This window comes from Dendrobates tinctorius, unplaced genomic scaffold (assembly GCF_039654945.1).
Source record: "Dendrobates tinctorius isolate UK_male_01 unplaced genomic scaffold, ASM3965494v1 ptg000070l, whole genome shotgun sequence".
NCBI lineage: Eukaryota > Metazoa > Chordata > Amphibia > Anura > Dendrobatidae > Dendrobates > Dendrobates tinctorius.
In genome coordinates this window covers 17668493-17688371 of record NW_027361738.1, presented here as the reverse complement: position 1 = coordinate 17688371, position 19879 = coordinate 17668493, and the positions used below count along the sequence as shown (strand labels likewise).

The 19879-nt window shown below is 44.5% G+C and overlaps 1 protein-coding gene across 2 annotated transcripts in view; it reads left to right on the top strand.

Annotated features, from left to right (window-relative positions):
• SNX13 (sorting nexin 13) overlaps nucleotides 1–19879 on the top strand; it is a 140084-nt gene that overhangs the window by 35887 nt on the left and 84318 nt on the right. For both annotated transcript variants that reach the window (XM_073581437.1, XM_073581438.1), the window contains exons 2-3: nucleotides 4121–4233; nucleotides 15649–15751. In XM_073581437.1, coding sequence (XP_073437538.1) covers nucleotides 4121–4233; nucleotides 15649–15751 — 216 coding nt within the window. The remainder of the gene's footprint in view (nucleotides 1–4120; nucleotides 4234–15648; nucleotides 15752–19879) is intronic.

The window sequence follows — 19879 nt, the reverse complement described above, 5'->3', positions numbered from 1 at the left end:
GGTTGGTCATATCGTAGATTCCAGGTTGGTACGGCGGTCGTTACTGTACCTGGTTCATTGGAAGGAGTATGGACCGGAAGACAGGTCCTGGGTACTGGCCCGGTTGATGCATGCTGATCGCCAGGTGCGGGCTTTCCATGCTAAGTACCCGGGCAAGCCTGGGGGTCCAGAGGCCCCCCGTTGAGAGGGGGGTACTGTCATGATCTCAGTGCAGGTTTGACTCGCACACGTGGGGTTAATGTCTGGAACCAGTGCTGACGACTGGCATTTCTGGGGTTAAAGGTTGTGATCTCAGTGCACTCTCTTACCTTCATACCTGGGGCTATGATTGTGGCCTCTCCCTGGTTCTGGGAGAGGCTTCTTATAGCCTCTGGACGATCCCATCCCCGTCAGTTTTACTTTCGCCCTTGGCATTGTGTTGTGACCCCTGAGTGTGTTTGTGCTGTGTTCTGGTTGCTTGATTCTATGTGTACGACTCGGTCTGTTCTCTGGATATTGCTTTGGATTCTGCATGGTATCTTCTATGTCTGTTTGGGTCTGTTTGGTTTTGACTTCAGCTTGGTCCTGACTATCCGTTCTGTCTCATCCCTGGTACTTTACTGCTATCTCTGTGTATGACCTCCGTTTTGCCTGACTCTGAGTATTTCTGTATAGTGTCCTGCCATCTCTGAAAGCAGGACGCTAAGCCCCGCCCCCTTGCAGTCACATGACCGTAGGTCCCGTGTCTGCTTGTTGAACTTCAGCGTCCACAGGTCCTGTGTATCTGTACTTTCCGGCTGTACTTGACCCCGGGCCCCCCTACAGTGCGGGTGAGTCACTGCTCAGCGGAGGCTGCACACCGGCACTGACAGGATCCTGACAGCCGGGTTCCCTCTGCAGCTTATTCAGTAAGCGCTATAGTGTGCCGAATAAGCCCTGACCCGATCAAATTCGCCCATCTCTACTCATGAATATAAAGGACTACATTCTAGCAAATTTATTAGTCCTCTAGTGATCTCCTGCTGATAAATCAGTGGTTTTATCAAAACTACAACAACCAGTCCAGTAATTGATACATTGCTGGAATCAGGGTCTCTGTCTCTACATTATGCCGCTCTCAGATCAGGTGGCAAAACATGATGACGGATTCCATTTAAAACGGATAAAATAAAGCAAAACATGGAGATGTGTTTGTCATCTTAGTGCTGTCTGTTTTTTCCTGTTTGCTGGCAGGAGAACCTTGGAAATAATTTTTGCATACAAGAAAAACAGATGCCACACTGATAGTAAAAGTGCACACAAGGACCAAAGTACATGGAAACCAGATCCAGCACACTGTTTAAAAGAAAAAAAAAAATGCTGAATTTATTCTAGTGTAGAGACAGAAACCTTATATAACTATATAAGATGATGGTAAGATTACAGTTTTCATTTTGCTTCACTCCCGCAATGATGGCTATTGTATCAATACAGAGGGAGCTTCACTCCAACATCAGTAATTAGTGACCAAATTAATTGGAGCGTACTAATAAGTAAACTTTTTTTTTTTTCTTTTTTTTTTTTAGAAAAGCTTGTATTTTCTGATGACAGGAAAAGAGCAGGAGATCCTTCTGATCGGCCCGGGCACAGTTACTGGGTTGGCATCTAACATATATGACAAAACAAAAACAAAAATAGGGATTCAAATTATTATGCGTGACAATTAGTTATAATAATAGATAATATTCAAACCTACTTTTTTAGAATTCATAGGTGACTTGTCACTAAGAAATATGAGGGTATTCAGAAAAAGAATCCCAAAACAAGACAATAGAGGATAGTAATGTATCAAAGAATATAATAACGTTTATTAATCACAAAATATACAAGTGACAGCAATGTGCGTGGGTATACGGATACAATAGGGCTTCAGAATGAGGAGAGGGAGAGAGAGAGGGTGTGGAGATGAAAATATCCAGTTGATCAAAATGCACTACAAATACAGAGTCAGTGTCTCAACAATTGCCAGATGATTATAACATAGATTAATAAATTCAATTTTCATATACTCTATTTATGAGACCCAAAGGAAGATCACAGGTGCAGTGATCAGATGAAAAATATCTAATACACCTGGACAGAGAAAAAGATGTCCCACTGAGTGACCTACACATACAAAACCGCAATGATTGTGAGCTGATAATAACAGCACAGTAAATGCCTCTATGTAGTCTTAATGTAAGATCTGACCATAAGAGTCTCTCAAATGATACAGAAAGCCATGTAGTCTCATAGTTAAGCAGAGACTCTCTGTTGGATATCAGCCTTATAGGTAAGGATAGGGTTAATTACCTTCAGACATAGTGCTATAGAGGATAGTCTCAGATAGTGCAGAATTATACAATCTCATGGTGAAGCAGAGGCTCTAATCTATTGCACAACATAGGGGCATATCAGCCTAATAAGTGAGGGTAGGGTTAATTGCCTTCGGACATGATGCTGTATTTCTGTATGCAGGAGACACGTAGGGCATGCTAAGCCTCGACGCGCGTTTCACCACTTCCCTGTGGTTTCATCAGGAGACGCCGATAGTTACTAATACTGGAGATAAGACCTTCCCAATTGGGTACACCTTGTCGTGGTGGGATGGCTTTTACGTGTTTTTTTTATTTTTATCAAAACATTAACGAATTGCCATATATTATTTACATGTACTATTATATTACTGCAAGGTATATGCTTGTTTTGTTTTTATTGTAGGTCAGAAAACTCTAATCTGGGAAGTTCGGTCATCAAACAGGGAAAAGCATCTTTAAAAATTATTTTTATTTCATGATATTTTGGTCCAGTGAGGATCGGTTACTCAGAAAAATCTCAGGTTCCGTCCTGCTATCTATCTCCCTTGTAAAGTGGTAGCTGAAAACCCTTAATACAGTGGGTACCGAAAGTATTCAGACCCCTTTACACTTTTCTCTTTGTTTCATTGCAGCCATTTGATAAATTCAAAAATGTTAATTTTTTTTCTCATTATTGTACACTCTGCACCCCCTACCTTCACTGAAAAAAAACAAAACAGAAATGTAGACATTTTTGCAAATTTTTATTAAACAAAAACTTTCCGTACCCGCTGTATATGGTATGATTACATATTGTCATTCAGTATTGGTTCCGCTTTCATACTTTCTCCACTCTTCCTTTTGCAATAATTTTTGACAGTCCACCTCTTTTTCTTCTCCTTTCCCAAATTACCTCCACTTCCCGATCCGGTTTAGTTATTCCGGAAGATGAAGTTCCAGTTTATATGGACGTCATGGAAGAGAAATTACCGTAAATGCTTCTACGTTTTGTTTCCACAATTCTTTTTCCCCTCTTCTCGGCACTGGTCAATGCCGTCTCCTTGCCGCTAATAGATGATTGGTCTGAGACAGAATTGTACATGCGGTATGCTACACGTTTTGGGATGCGTTCAAGATCAGGATTGCAACTTCGACGTAGGACATGATTAAAGTCAAGGTTCAATGTGAACCTGGCCATTGGCGACTCACAGAATTGGACCAGGGTTACGGAAGTGTAGTTTGGGTGCATTTCTGTCCTCATAGTGCTGATACAAGTCCTGATCTGACCTCTGCTCTGCTGACCCAAACTGATGGCATCATAGACTCCCAATATGCTGTTCATTAGACCCGAGGTTACATCAGGACCTGGTCTGAGGGTTCAAACTGACTGTATCACATCTATATGGTCATCAGATCCTTGGTCAAGTCTGGACAGATGTCTTTAATGCAAGCACAGAAATGCTTTGGCTGTGCTAATGATGTTTCACTTGTGTTTTTCTTTCTTAAGGAGGTTCTCCTTTTGAAAAATGTCTTCATAGCAATACTGAACCATTTTTTTTTTTTTTTTTTTCTAGAACTTTTATAATTCTTCTTAAAAGTTGTAACTCCATATCCTCTCCAGCCTGATTGAGAGCGCCTCAGTGTCATCCTTCATCCTGAGGCCTCACACTGCTCAGTACAAGCTGCAGCTGTCAGGCTGGGTGGGTCGGTGGAGGACTCCTAAAATGCTTATTTTAATTTCTTAAATATGGTAAATTTACTACTTTAATAATCTCCTGCTTCAGTCACAATTGTGTAATATCTTGTTTTCTCCTCTTTTTCTGCAGGCCAGTCTTTCCATATGGGGTTGGGGTAGTCTCGGTGGCGTGCTCTTCCTCATAACATTTGGACCCTTTGCTATATTTTACTTTGCCTTTTATATCCTCTGCTTCGTGGGTGGGTAAGTACTATGCGTTTTACAGGAGATATATGTTTGTATGAGCCGCTGCACGCCGTCCTCTCTTACTGACATGTCCTTGTGAATAAACCAAGAGATCTGCAGAAATCACTGAAGAGCTTTCAAGGGGTATATAAATGTGTATGTCACCGTCAGGGGCATATAAATGTATATGGTCACTGTCAGAGGTATATAAATGTATATGGTCACCGTCAGGGGTATGTAAATGTATATGGTCACCGTCAGGGGTATATAAATGTATATGGTCACCGTCAGGGGTATGTAAATGTATATGGTCACCGTCAGGGGTATGTAAATGTATATGGCCACCGTCAGGGGTATGTAAATGTATATGGCCACCGTCAGGGGTATGTAAATGTATATGGCCACCGTCAGGGGTATATAAATGTATATGGCCACTGTCAGGGGTATATAAATGTATATGGCCACTGTCAGGGGTATATAAATGTATATGGCCACCGTCAGGGGTATGTAAATGTATATGGCCACCGTCAGGGGTATGTAAAGGTATATGGCCACCGTCAGGGGTATATAAATGTATATGGCCACCGTCATTTCAACACTTTCCATAAGCGAACAGAAGAAACTGTGCAACATCTTATCAGAGAAATGACGGCCGTTTAGCGTATAGAGACACTGCGGTCTGCAATATGTACGTGTGTGTATATTTACACTGTATGCAGAATTATTAGGCAAGTTGTATTTCAGAGGATTCTTTTTATTATTGAACAACAACTATGTTCTCAATCAACCCAAAAAACTCATAATTATTAAAGCTTAATATTTTTGGAAGTTGGAGTGGATTTTTTTTAGATTTTGCTATCTATGGCTGGTTTCACATTAGCGTTGAAACAACGCTGCGCGCTGCGTCGGTAAGCCTGCCCCGATCCGGCTCCCTGCCCGCCCCATCCGGGATCACCGCCTACTTTCGCATTTGCACGCATGCGATCGGCGCACCCTATCTTTAGCATAGGGTGCGCAGATCATGCGCTGCCAGTGTGAAAGTAGCGTGCTGCGCACTTTTGACGGTGCGCCGTGCGCGCCGAAATGCAACGTTGCATTTCGGCGTGCACGGCGCACCGTCAAAAGTGCGCAGCTCGCTACTTTCACACTGGCAGCGCATGATCTGCGCACCCTATGCTAAAGATAGGGTGCGCCGATCACATGCGTGCAAATGCAAAAGTAGGCGGTGATCCCGGATGGGGAGGGCAGGGGGCGGGGCTTACCGACGCAGTGCGCAGCGTTGTTTCAACGCTAATGTGAAACCAGCCTTAGGAGGATATCTGTTTGTGCCGGTAACTGACTGTGCAGAATTATTAGGCAACGTACAGTCATATGTTAAAGTTTGGGCACCCCTATTAATGTTAACCTTTTTTCTTTATAACAATTTTGGTTTTTACAACAGCTATTTCAGTTTCATATATCTAATAACTGATGGACTCAGTTATATTTCTGGATTCAAATGAGGTTTATTGTACTAACAGAAAATGTGCAATCTGCATTTAAACAAAATTTGACCGGTGCAAAAGTATGGGCACCTCAACATAAAAGTGATATTAATATTTCGTAGATCCTCCCTTTGCAAAAATAACAGCCTCTAGTTGCTTCCTGTAGCTATTAATGAGTTCCTGTATCCTGGATGAAGGTATTTGTGACCATTCCTGTTTACAAAACAATTCCAGTTCAGTTAAGTTTGATAGTCGCCGAGCATGGACAGCCCGCTTCAAATCATCCCACAGATGTTCAATGATATTCAGGTCTGGGGACTGGGATGGCCATTCCAGAACATTGTAATTGTTCCTCTGCATGAATGCCTGAGTAGATTTGGAGCGTTGTTTTGGATCATTGTCTTGCTGAAATATCCAGCCCCTGCGTAACTTCAACTTCGTCACTGATTCTTGCACATTATTGTCAAGAATCTGCTGATACTGAGTTGAATCCATGCGACCCTCAACTTTAACAAGATTTCCGGTGCCGGCATTGGACACACAGCCCCAAAGCATGATGGAACCTCCACCAAATTTTACTGTGGGTAGCAAGTGTTTTTCTTGGAATGCTGTGTTTTTTAGCCTCCATGCATAACGCCTTTTTGTATGACCAAACAGCTCAATCTTTGTTTCATCAGTCCACAGGACCTTCTTAAAAAATGTAACTGGCTTGTCCAAATGTGCTTTTGCATACCTCAGGCGACTCTGTTTGTGGCGTGCTTGCAGAAACTGCTTCTTTCACATCACTCTCCCATACAGCTTCTCCTTGTGCAAAGTGCGCTGTATTGTTGACCGATGCACAGTGACACCATCTTCAGCAAGATGAAGCTGCAGGTCTTTGGAGGTGGTCTGTGGATTGTCCTTGACTGTTCTCACCATTCTTCTTCTCTGCCTTTCTGATATTTTTCTTGGCCGGCCACTTCTGGGCTTAACAAGAACTGTACCTGTGTTCTTCCATTTCCTTACTATGCTCCTCACAGTGGAAACTGACAGGTTAAATCTCTGAGACAACTTTTTGTATCCTTCTCCTGAAAAGCTATGTTGAATAATCTTTGATTTCAGATCATTTGAGAGTTGTTTTGAGGAGCCCATGATGCCACTCTTCATAGGAGAATTAAATAGGAGAACTACTTGCAAGTGGCCACCTTAAATACCTTTTCTCATGATTTGATACACCTGGCTATGAAGTTCAAAGCTCAATGAGGTTACAAAACCAATTTAGTGCTTCAGGAAGTCAGTAAAAAGTAGTTAGGAGTGTTCAAATCAAGAAAATGATAAGGGTGCCCATACTTTTGCAGCGTCAAATTTTGTTTAAATGCAGATTGCACATTTTCTGTTAGTACAATAAACCTCATTTGAATCCAGAAATATAACTGAGTCCATCAGTTATTAGATATATGAAACTGAAATAGCTGTTGCAAAAAACCAAAATTGTTATAAAGAAAAAAGGTTAACATTAATAGGGGTGCCCAAACTTTAACATATGACTGTAATAAAAACAAAATATATATCCATCTCACTTGTTTATTTTCACCAGGTAAACCAATATAACAACACAAAATTTAGAAATAAACATTTCTGACATTCAAAAACAAATCAGTGACCAATATAGCCACCTTTCTTTACGATGACACTCAAAAGCCTTCCATCCATAGAATTCTGTCTGTTGCTTGATCTGTTTACGATCACCACAGCCTCCTTGACACTGTTCCGAGAGGTGTACTGTTTTCCCTCCCTGTAGATCTCACATTTTATGAGGGACCACAGGTTCTCTATGGGGTTCAGATCAGGTGAAAAAGAGGGCCATGTCATTATTTTTTCTTTTTTTAGACCTTTACTGGGCAGCCACGCTGTGGAGTATTTGGATGCATGTGATGGAGCATTGTCCTGCATGAAAATCATGTTTTTCTTGAACGATACCGACTTCTTCCTGCACCACTGCTTGAAGAAGGTGTCTTCCAGAAACTGGCAGTAGGTCTGGGAGTTGAGCTTCACTCCATCCTCAACCCAAAAAGGTCCCACAAGTTCATCTTTGATGATACCAGCCCATACCAGTACCCCACCTCCACCTTGCTGGCGTCTGAGTCGGAGTGGAGCTCTCTGCCCTTTACTGATCCAGCCTCGGGCCCATCCATCTGGCGCCTATCAAGAGTCACTCTCATTTCATCAGTCCATAAAACCTTACAAAAATCAGTCTTAAGATATTTCTTGGCCCAGTCTTGACGTTTTATCTTATGTATCTTGTCGAAAGGTGGTCATTTTTCAGCCTTCCTTACCTTGGCCATGTCCCTGAGTGTGGCACACCTTGTGCTTTTTGATAATCCAGTAACGTTGCAGCTCTGAAATATGGCCAAACTGGTGGCAAATGGCATCTTGGCAGCTTGACGTTTTATTTTCCTCAATTTTTGGGCAGTTATTTTGCGCCTTTTTTTTATCAATATGCTTCTTGCGACCCTGTTGGCTATTTGCCATGAAACGCTTGATTGTTCGGTGATCGCGCTTCAAAAGTTTGGCAATTTCAAGACTGCTGCATCCCTCTTCAAGACATCTCACAATTTTTGACTTTTCAGAGTCCGTCAAATCTATCTTCTGACCCATTTTGCCAAAGGAAAGGAAGTTGCCTAATAATTAAGCACACCTTATATAGGGTGTTGATGTCATTAGACCACACCCCTCCTCATTACAGAGATGCAAATCACCTGATTTACATAATTGGCAGTTGGTTTTCAAGCCTATACAGCTTGGAGTAGGACAACATGTGTAAAAAGGATGATGTGATCAAAATACTAATTTGCCTAATAATTCTGCACACGTGTGTATGTATGTAGTGTGTGTGTGTATATATATTATACGTTACAGAAGCCAACTTGTATTGATAAAATGATCACTCTGATTCTGCATAAACCCTGGCGGGCATGTAGACAATGAAGGATAATATGTAGTATGTCAGTATTGTGCTTATTACCATTATTACGGTTACATCTCGGCTTCTCTGCAGTCTTTTATAGGATCCTGTAGTTTATGCCTTTCTTGAATGCACCCCCAATAAACAGACACTTTAATGGTTTCAGGCTGATTACTCACTACTTACTGATAGAACACAGGACCCCGTGAGCAGTTTTCACAGTTGCTACCATGCAGTTTACTGTCATTATTAGACACGGTGATATCGGACTATAAAGCCGTAATTGTCGCAGTCACTTTCCTGCCTTACTGCTGCCTGACATAACGTATGAGAGAGAGAGAAGAGCCAGTCTCTGCAGAAAGTGTGTAAGGTTGTGTACATGGTGATCTGGTGCTGGTATGTTAGTGATGGATGAGGTGCCGGTTTGGTTATTGGGTTTGTCTCACTCTCACAGATGTCAGCGTTGTGAGTCACAGCAGGAGACGCGTCGCGTGTTCACCATTCACTCGGATTATCAGACGCTGATGCTTTACACGTCATTTTGTCAGTCTGATCTATGAAGGACCGAGTGACGGATCTGCTGTCCTCTGTTGAGAAGCTTCCAGATTTTTCTGACTATGGGAGGTTTAGAGAGCGGAAAATACAAAAAAAAAAAAAAAGTCTTACTCATGAAAACGATCCTAGTGGTCTAAGGAAGTAGAGGAGTAGCGTCAGTAACTTTGGAGGTCTAAGATTGTGCCTCTGTTTTTTTCTGACGAAACCAGGGTTAGGGACAGTGATGTGTCAGGACACAGCGAAGACCTGTAACTACTGTTCGGACATGAATTTTTGTGTATTTAAAACCCTAAGTTGTTTTTTTTTTCACATTTCAGTTCCCTCTTAATTACAGGTATATTGGCTGGGGCCTGGATTCTGAGACTCCCACCGATCACTGGGGGACCGGATTGCTCTGCTTTAGTCCGTTTTCTATTGACTTTGTACTACAGGGTTGGCCATTTGAAAAGTTGGATCAAAAATGGCTGACTTCAAAATGGCCGCCATGGTCACCACCCATCTTGAAAAATTTTCCCCCCTCCCATATAGTAATGTGCCACAAGCAGGAAGTTGATATCACCAGCCATTCCCGTTTTATTTAGGTGTATCCATATAAATGGCCCACCCTGTATATTCTGTGTGCGCTCAGGCAGGAGAGGAAAGCTGGGTGTGGAGTGATCGTGATGGTCTCGAGATCTGGATTACAACCGATCTGCTTGGAAATATATTGTAGGGCACTGACATATGAGGAAGCCCTGGAAGGGTATGTTCACACATTCATTATTTGCTGCCGAAAATTCTGCTGCAAATGTTGATGTGTTGGCAGGAACAAGCACTGCCTTACATAAGCTCATTTTTGTTGCTTTTACAGGGGAATCCTGTAGCAAAAATGCATGCTATCAAAAATTTACACGCTGCAGAATTAAATCTCCTTCAAGGAGAAATTAAGCAATGTGTGGGTGACACTTAGGATTCTCATTTACTTTGCTAGTACTAAATTTTTTTTCAAGTTTTGGGGGAAAAAAACACAAAAAAAACAGCATGTGCATATACCCTAATGGTTTAGTTGTGACTTAAATCTTGAACCATATATTGGATTTACCATAGTGAGAAATTCACATTATCATGACAACGCACGTAAGGTAAAACCCACACTGTGCCCATGTTCAGTAACCTGTGGGTAAGGCCTGTTTCGCACATCAGTTTTTTTCGTCAATTAAAATCCGCTAAAATGGCAGACAATTGATCCTTTCCTGTACTGACCACATTGGTTGGCACCGGACCGTTGTTTTAACGGATCCGTTGAAGGAGGAATTTTAAAGGAACTGCTGCCTGGGGGGGGGGGGGGGGGGGAGAGAGAATTTTTTTCAGACGACAGAACTGAGTTTAGGGTTAAATTTCCGACACAGGCATTTCTCCTGGGCAGGCGCAATAGAAAATGCGGATCCAGCCGGGGGGGGAAAAAACGTGTCATTGTCCGTCCTGTCCGCTCAGCGGACGGCAAAATCTTGGCGGATCCGTAAAATAACGGATCGAACGGATGACCATCCGTCAAGATCCGCCGTTAATACAAGTCAATGGGGAAAAAAACGGATCCGCCAAGTAAAATGGCAGATTAAAACTGATGGGGAAAAACGGATGTGTGAAACAGGCCTAAGAGGCACCGGCTGCGTATGATCTTCCGTATTCCTGACCTACTGATATTACACAATCCTTATCTGCTTTCTCCTTGTGGATGCTCGCTGTGCTCTGCTGTTTCCTGGAATTCTGTGCACGCCTTGATATTGTTGGCGGGTGCTTCTGTTGATATGACTGAGATAGGTCTCATCTGTGCTCGGGTTCATGAACCTTATCAATAAGAAAGCTGATCATTTACAAGGTCGGTGCATTTCCGCTATTGTCATCTGCAATTCCACATCTGTTTGCTGCGGTCGTCTAAGTTTATGGGAGTTTACGATCCTAAGAGGTTGTACGAGTTATTTCTAGCACGCAACCTCTGTGGAATAAATTTCCTGGCTCTTTTTTTTTTTTTTTTTTTTTTAATCGTTTTTGTACAACATCCAGTGCTGCAGATAAATCCAAATCACACAAACAGTGCCCATATGATGTAAGAGCTGAGTGCCTGGAACGGCCTGAGGAAGCAGACGTCTAGAGGGCCAATATAGTACAGTGAAATATTAATGGCTGAAGGTTTGCAATGTCATCTCTTTTCCTAATGTTTCACCAGGGTCAAAACTGATAGGGATCCCTTCTTTTAAGTGCAACTCTCCCCTGATTTCACAATATAAACTGTATGTCTTATGTGATGGATGGGAGATGTGTATCACCGAGGTTGTTGCTTCAGTGATACGAACCTAGAGAAATTGCTCCAGCGCACTAAGTGCTGAGAGGGGTTAATTGGCCATTTTAACTGTGAGGTCTTTAAGTGACCAGCTGCTCAGCATATCGCCTCCCCAGGTTGGGGGTTAGAAGGTAAATAGCCTTCTCAGTCATTCGGTGGTGGGTTTGCTTGGAGCTGTCTGATCTCCTGGATTTGAATGTCTTTGCAAAAAGGACTAAGAATGTGGTCTCTAAGCCAGGTGGGCTAACCAGCATTATTTTACAGACTTGTTACTTTTTTATTTTACCTTATGCCAGACAAAGGCTGTATTTACTGTTTCTGGTGATGTGGTTTGAGGATTGCAATAAACCATCCAGACTTTAAATAGAAACGGTTCCTGTGTCGATCTATGTGCAGCCGAATGAGCCGATCTACCACAATTAATAAAAAAGATGTATTTGACCTGATGTTGGGGATCCATATTCTGGACCAGGTCCTGCTTGGCCCTTATTCACATTTACATCATTTTGATACGTGGCAAGGCTTTAATACTGGAGGTTAGGACCATCCCGAGTTGGGTACACTTGGACGCTGGTCGACCATTTTCATTCCATAAAGGTTACTTTCCTAGTCAAAACAAGTGTGTCTTACTTATTAACCCCTACACGACTTATGATGTACATTTACATCCTGTTTCATGTCCCTGCCTTTGATGTGGGCTTGCACGCAGAGCTCACATCTTTCCCAGAAGATAATGGCTGATTTAATCAGCCCTCATGTGCCTTTTAACAGCCACCAGCGGAGAGGAGCCAGCAGCTATTAACCTGTTTAAATGCTGCCGTCCATTTCTGACAGCGGCATTTTACACGCGCCGACAGGAGGGCATGTCATTCCACGTGCCCATTGGCTCGTCCATTGCTGCTGCGTTCATAATAGTTCGATCTTTCAAAGCGTAAAGTAAATTAAATTCATCCAATTGGTAAACAGCGTAACAAGAAAATAAATCAAAAAGCAAGAATTGCACATTTTTATTTTTTTGGCTGTCGCAACCTTGCAGTAAAAGGCGATCTATATTTTGTATCTACTCCAAAATATCGGTAAAAACAGCAGATCGGGTTGCTAAAGATAAGCCATTGCACAGCACTGTATCCCTAAAATGTAAAGCGTTACAGCTCTCAGAAAATGGCGACACAAGCAAACAACTATACATGTTTGATATCTTCATAACTGTAATGACCTGGAGAATCCTATTGCTAGGTCAGTTTTACCATATAGTGAAATGGTAAATAAAACCCTTCCTAAAATTGTGAAATTCCATTTTTTTTTTTTTTTGCAATTTCAACACACTTGGAACACTTTTCTCGCTTTCCAGTGCATAACATGATAAAATGAATGGTGCCATTCAAAAGTACAACTTGTCCCACAAAATAACAAGCACTCATTCTGCTGTGTATGGAAGGAAAAATAAAAAAGTTTAGGCTCTTGGAAGAAGGGGAGGAAAAAATTAAAAAAAAACCAAAAAAAAAAAAAACGGAAAATCGCCTGGGGTAAAGGGGTTAAAGGGAATCTGTCACCTATTTTTTCAAGTATCAGCTGCCGGCACCGCCATCAGGGGCTTATCTACATCATTCTGTAATGCTGTAGTTAAGCCCCCGATGCAACCTGAAAGATAAGAAAAATGAGTTATATTATACTCACCGGGGGGCGGTCCGGTTTTGGTCCGATGGGTGTCGCGGTCCGGGTCCTCCCATCTTCTAACGGTGATGTCCTCTTTGCTTCCCGTCGTGGCTCCTGCGCAGGCGCACTGTTGAGGGCAGAGCAGAGTACTGCAGTGCGCAGGCGCCAGGAAAGGTTTGACTACCTGAGAACTGCCTTATAAACTTGCGATAATAATTAGCAAATCCTAAGAAACACTGCAGACATTTCAAATCTCGTGGTTGAACCCAGTCGACAATGGCCTGAACCTTTTTAGGATCCATACGAAACCCCTCAGCAGACACAATAAACCCCAGAAAAAACAGTTCCTGAACAAAGAATGAACATTTCTCTAACTTAGCGAAGAGAGAATTCTCCCCGAGCCTTTGTAGAACTGCCCACAGATGACCAATGTGAGCCTGCTTATCGAGCGAGTAGACAAGTATGTTGTCCAAATAAAAAAAACATAAAACGCCCAATAAAGTCAGAGAACTCATGATTGATGAAATTCTTGAAGACTGCTGGAGCATTAGTCAGACCGAAAGGCATGACCAAATTTTCGAACAGCCCCTCAGTAGTGAGAAAAGCGGTTTTCCACTCATCGCCCTCCCGGCCCCTCGCAGGTCCAATTTAGAAAACAGCCTAGCCCCAGACAACTGATTATACAGATCGGGAATAAGTGGGAGAGGGTAAGAATTTTTCACCGTGATCTTATTCAGCTCCCGAAAGTCGAGCCATGGGCGTAGACCACCTTCCCTTTTTTGTTTAAAAAAAAAAAAAAAAAAACGCAGCCACAGGAGAAACAGAAGGACGAATGTGCCCTTTTGTGGAGACTCTTGGAGATGTATTCTTTCATAGCAGCCCACTCAGGACCAGAGAGATTTTACAAGCAGGCCTTGGGCAATTTAGCACTTGGAACCAAGTCAATAGCACAATTCAATTGGCGGTGCGGTGGCAAAAACCCAGCCTCCTTTTCGGAGAAGTCTTCGTAGTCCTTCAGGTACTCCAGAATACCCTTCAAACCAACGGACGATACAGACACAGAAATCAAACATTTTTTTTACACAATTAGCACCCCATCTCAAAATCTCACAGAATTCCCAGTCAATGGGTTATGGAGTTGCAACCAGGGGAACACCAACCCTGCAGGAAAATTGTCCAAAATTAAACAAGATGTATGCTCCTGGTGTACGGGCCCCACCTTGAGGATGAACTCCTCAGAAACAAAATTAATCGTGTCCTTGGTGAGGGGCGTAGAGTCAATGGCCACCACTTTCATGGGAGTCCCCAACCTGACTATACCTATCTTGCAATGGGCCACCAATTTAGAGTCAAGTTTGGCTCCTAGTAAAAAAAAAAAGAAAAAAGTCAGATACTGTACCTGCTTGTTCTTTTCGGCGCCAGCTCAGAATGGTCACTGACTGCTCCTGTGGGCGATCCTGCTGCTCTTCTTCTTGGCCACTCAATTGATGGATGGAGCATGACGGCTGAAGTAATGATGATTTACAGCCGGCTCTCCTCTGCATAACTGAGAGAAGGCGGCTGTCAATCACCGTGACGTTGACAGTCATGCCCCGTTGATAGAGCAGCCCCCGAAGAAGAGCTGCTCTGTTGACGTGGCAGGAGCGGTCAGTGACCACTTTGTGCTTGCAGAAATCTGTGTTAGGCAGAACAGACATCTGGTTAGTTCTTGGGCCCACAGAAAAAAATGTTTGTTTCTGGATAAACCCTTTAAATATCTGCTATACCGCTGGTTCTGTATTATACTATATATTTGCTGCTCCACAACCTTCATAGCTAATCTGCAGGAAACTTGCTACTTGTGCTTTTAGCCTGAGGGTATGTGCATACGATCAGTAAACGCTGCGAGTTGAACGTTGTGTACTTGTGCAGCGTCCAGATGTTACAGCAGAGTGGATGAGCCTTCAAGAAATCCCATGCCCACTATGCTTCCTGAGACACCCGTTGCTCAGCTGCGGAGCCGGACATGTGCCACGTCTTTCCAGACCCCACAGCATGTGAATTTATCTTGCAAACGCGAGTCGCCACAAAATAAATTTCACCCGTGCAATGTATTGGACGCGGTGATTCTGAACTGTTTAGTGATAACATGCGGATTCACCTGCGTTCAGTAGCCGGCAGCGCTATGGACGGAGCGGACATGTGCTGCGGCCAAAGCGCTGCCAATTCCTGACTTCTGCACATACCTTCACAGGTTTTTGCAGCTTCTTCCTATGTCAGTCTATCCAACTCTAATCGTAGGAACACAAGATGGGTATTTGGCATGCTAAAGTGTTGGAGAACCCTGGTAGTAACATCGTTAAAGTTTGCATCTAAGTGCATTAAGTTGCTTAATTTTACTTAGCACAAAATCACAAAGATACTTTTTACTTTAATTTTAGAACCAAAAAAGGTAACTCACATGCGCAATGTTAATTTTATTTTTTTCCACTTAGGGGTTTTGTGGTCACGCTTCTGTTTGGAAAGATAACCTCCGAGAAGTACCTCGAGAAATGTGAGCTCTCCTTTCTTCCTCAAACTTCTGCTGGAATCTCAAGGGTAGGTCAGTGTGACGTAACATCTGATTCTATGTAAAGCCCCCGTTACACATAGCGATATCGCTGGCAATATCACTGTAACATCACCGATTTTGTGACGTTATAGCGATATTGCTATGTGTGATACTTACCTCCGACCGTTCCCCCCCCCACCGCTGCTCATCGCTGATCGCGCGAGAAGGTCCTGGATCATTTCTCGTCGGGCGCTTCCTGCTGGGCTTCCTGTGGCGCCGACGAGCGACGCGTGGAAGCTGGCGGGAGGACGTCAGGATCGCCGCGTCTGACAGGTAAGTAGCGACCCCCGACCCCTCCTATGTCGCTGGTGAGATCTGCCTGTGTGGCAGCTCACTAGCGACCACTTAGCGATGCACCAGCGATCCATATCGTTGTCGGGATCGCTGGTGCATCACTAAGTGTAACGGTACCCTTACTTGTTACAAGTGGATATAAACAAAATGGGATCACAGATTTTCCTATTTTCTTTAAATATTTTGTTAATACAAGTTTTTTTGGGTATTCATTTTTATTTTAAATCACATCTGGGAATCCTCAAAAAAGACAACTTAAGACGTGGGTTCTTCATCATTACTGGAATTGATCACGCCCGATTTCTGTGTTACTTTGTGTTGTGTTTTCATGTGGTTTTATTAATTAAAAGACCTGAATAGAAAACATCCTGGAGAACCTCGGAGGCTGTCGATCTCTGGTCCATTATCAGCCCCACGTATAATGTGGGAGAAATGCGTTTCTGTACCCGGGACCGTTTACTTAAATGCTCCAAAAAACAGGGGTGTGCTGGAGGGGCGCACAGCTTTTAGGGTTTTCTTACTGACTCTTCGGCATTCTGCAGGAAGCGTTACATTAGCCTTCTGGCATGTTCATCATGTTTTTCCCTTCACCCATGACAGCACCACATGAGAGAGGGATCCGCCCCGCCAGGACAGGAACCTACTGAGACATAAGGGGCGGCACCTCTCCCCCGCTTCAGTTGGGTTCCTGTCCTGGAAGGAATCCCACTGTGGCGGTGCCTGTCATGGGCGAAGAGAAAGAAGACCCAGGCCCGTCCCGGCGCGGGAAGAACAGGTAGCTTACCTGTAGCGCCGGCCGTCGGGTCCTGGAAGCGCAGTCCCCGGGGTCCCTGGGGCTCCGGGTTCGTGCGGGCGTGGATGGGATCCCGGTGGCTCCGGGAAGCCCCCACCGCGCCGCCCTCCCCTCGCGCACGCCGCATCTCGATCCCCGTGGCAGGGGAGAGACGCTGGCGTCTTCCGGCCGCTGACGTCAGCGGCGCTTGGAATGCTGGGTGCGCCGGCTGACGTCAGCAGAAGGCGACGGTGTAATGGCGCCGGGTGCGACGCCGGCCGGCTTTCTGAAGCGCTGGGCCGGCGGTCGCAGGGGGGAGGGGAGGAAGACGCTCACCAGGCGGAGGCATGCAGATTTAAAGGGGAAGACAGCGGTAGATCGGCGGTGCAAGATGGAGTCCGAGCAGGAACGTTCAGCGTCCCTGCCTCCCTCACAGCCCTCTGGCAGAAAGCATGGAAGCCATTCAAGCAGCAGTCGCCCCAGCCGCAGGTCGGGGCACTACTCAAGGTCCAAAGAGCGCGGGTCAGGTGCTCCGACGCAGCCTCCAAATCCGGTACCCTTGATTACGGGTGGTGAGTGATCTTCGTGAATGTCAGCAGTATGTTAATAGGGGGTTTTTCTATTGTATGCTTCACCCTGTAGGAAAGGCCCAGAAAAGCAGGAAGCAAGAAGAACAATAGGGATTGTGCTATATGTAAATCTCCCCTAGCAAGAGACTGGCAAAGAGATCTCTGTGCTTCGTGCATTCAACGAACTATGGCGGAGGAAGCACCTAGTTTCGCAGCCAATCTAATATCTGCCCTCAGGTCAGAAATGGAAGGCTCAATTAAGTCCTTATTGAAAAAAGGGAAAAAAAGCAGGAAGGATTTCCCTAGTTCCCCCTCAGATTCCGCATCAGTATCATCTCAGGCGGAAAAATCATCCTCCTCAGACTCCTCAGATAGTGACACAAGGGGTAAGCCATGTTTCCCTGTAGAAGATACAGATGCCCTCCTAAAGGCCATTAGAACCACAATGGGCCTACAGGAAGAAAGGGCGGCCAAAACCCTAGAGGACGTCATGTTTGGGGGGCTTCAGGAGAGGAAAAAACGAACCTTCCCAGTAAACGCGAAAATCCAGGCGCTTATTGAGAAGGAGTGGAAAAAGCCTGAAAAATCGGGGGCCCTTCCATCCGCTTCTAAGAGGCGATACCCCTTTGAATACAAGGATACGGAAATATGGGACAAAGTCCCAAAAATAGATGCAGCGGTGTCCAGGTCTTCCAAAAGGTCGGCCCTGCCCTTGGAAGACGCAGGGGTTCTTAGAGACCCGCTAGACAAAAAAGCGGACTCATATTTGAGGCACGCATGGGAAGCAACAGCAGGAGGTCTTAAGCCGGCGATAGCGGGCACCTGCACGGCACGCTCCCTCATGATCTGGCTGCAGCAGTTAGAAGAGAAGCTGGCGTCAAGGGTCCCAAGAGAGAAGATCTTATCAGACATGTATCTCTTGCACGGGGCAGCGGCTTTTCTGGCAGATACCTCGGCGGACTCTATGCGATTAACAGCCAGAGCAGCTTCACTATCAAATGCTGCTAGACGCGCGTTATGGCTTAAAGGCTGTCCGGGTGACCTTCAGTCCAAGACCAAATTGTGCTCTCTCCCCTGCGATGGCCGATTCCTGTTCGGCAAAAACTTGGATGATATTCTGGAGAAAGCAGGCGATAAGAAAAAAGGCTTCCCCAGATTCCCTATGGATCAGAGGAGACAGCCCTTTCGGAGGGGAAGATTCAATAGAGGACGTCCTCCCGCTGACAGGAGAAGATGGGAGGATAAAAAGAAGAAAGAATCAGGGTTTATGTTTGGTGGAGGCACCTCCACCTCCAAAAAGTCACCACGGTGACGCCAGTATTCCAGTAGGAGCGAGATTGGCACTCTTTTTCCAGGCCTGGGAAAAGATCTCCTCCAACACCTGGATTCTGAGCATCCTAAAAGAAGGCCTGAAAATCCCCTTTATTCGTCAGCCAAAATCCGTGGTCGTCATCACACCTATCAGGAAGATGACCGAAGAACAACTGGCCTTAGAAACAGAAATCCTGAGCCTGATAGACAAGCGGGTACTGTCCGAGGTGCCACGCTTACAGGAAGGAAAGGGGTTTTATTCACCCCTTTTCCTAATAAAAAAACCGGATCAGTCGTTCAGGACAATCATAAATCTCAGACGCCTCAATCTATGGATAAAGAACCCGACCTTCAAGATGGAATCAGTAACTACGGCAGTGAAGCTGCTACATCAAGATTGCTTCATGGCCGTAGTCGATTTAAAGGATGCGTATTACCACATCCCTATCCATCCAGATTACCAGAAATACCTGAGGGTAGCGCTTTATATTCAGGGCACACTAAGGCACTTTCAGTTCAGGGCTCTTCCGTTTGGCATATCCATAGCCCCGAGGGTCTTCACCAAGGTCATAGTGGAAGTGACAGCCTTTCTCCGGATTCACGATACGGTCATAATACCATACCTGGACGATTTTCTTATAGTGGGCAGTTCAGAGGACCACTGTACAGCACAGCTGACTCAGGTGATCAACACCTTGCAAGAGTTAGGGTGGATAGTCAATTTCAAAAAATCAAAATTACAACCCCTAAAGAAACAGACCTTCCTAGGATTTATACTGGACTCAGAAAGGCAAGAGTGTCTGCTCCCAGAGTCCAAGATAGAGAAGGTGCAAAATCTGGCCTTGGCAGGCCGAAACCAACCATGTATGACATTAAGAAAAGCAATGTCCCTGCTAGGTACCCTAACATCCTGTATTCCGGCGGTCAGGTGGGCTCAGTTTCACACCCGGCAACTCCAGTGGGAGATACTAAGAGCACAAAGATCGCTAAGAGGGCGTTTGGAAGGAAAGCTGGAGCTTTCCTTAAAAACCAGAGACTCTCTCAACTGGTGGTTGAACGAGACAAATCTGACCTTAGGAATACCATGGGACAGACAGGCGACAGATATAATTTTAACAGATGCAAGCTCCTCGGGGTGGGGGGCACACCTAAGGGGCCTCATAGGTCAG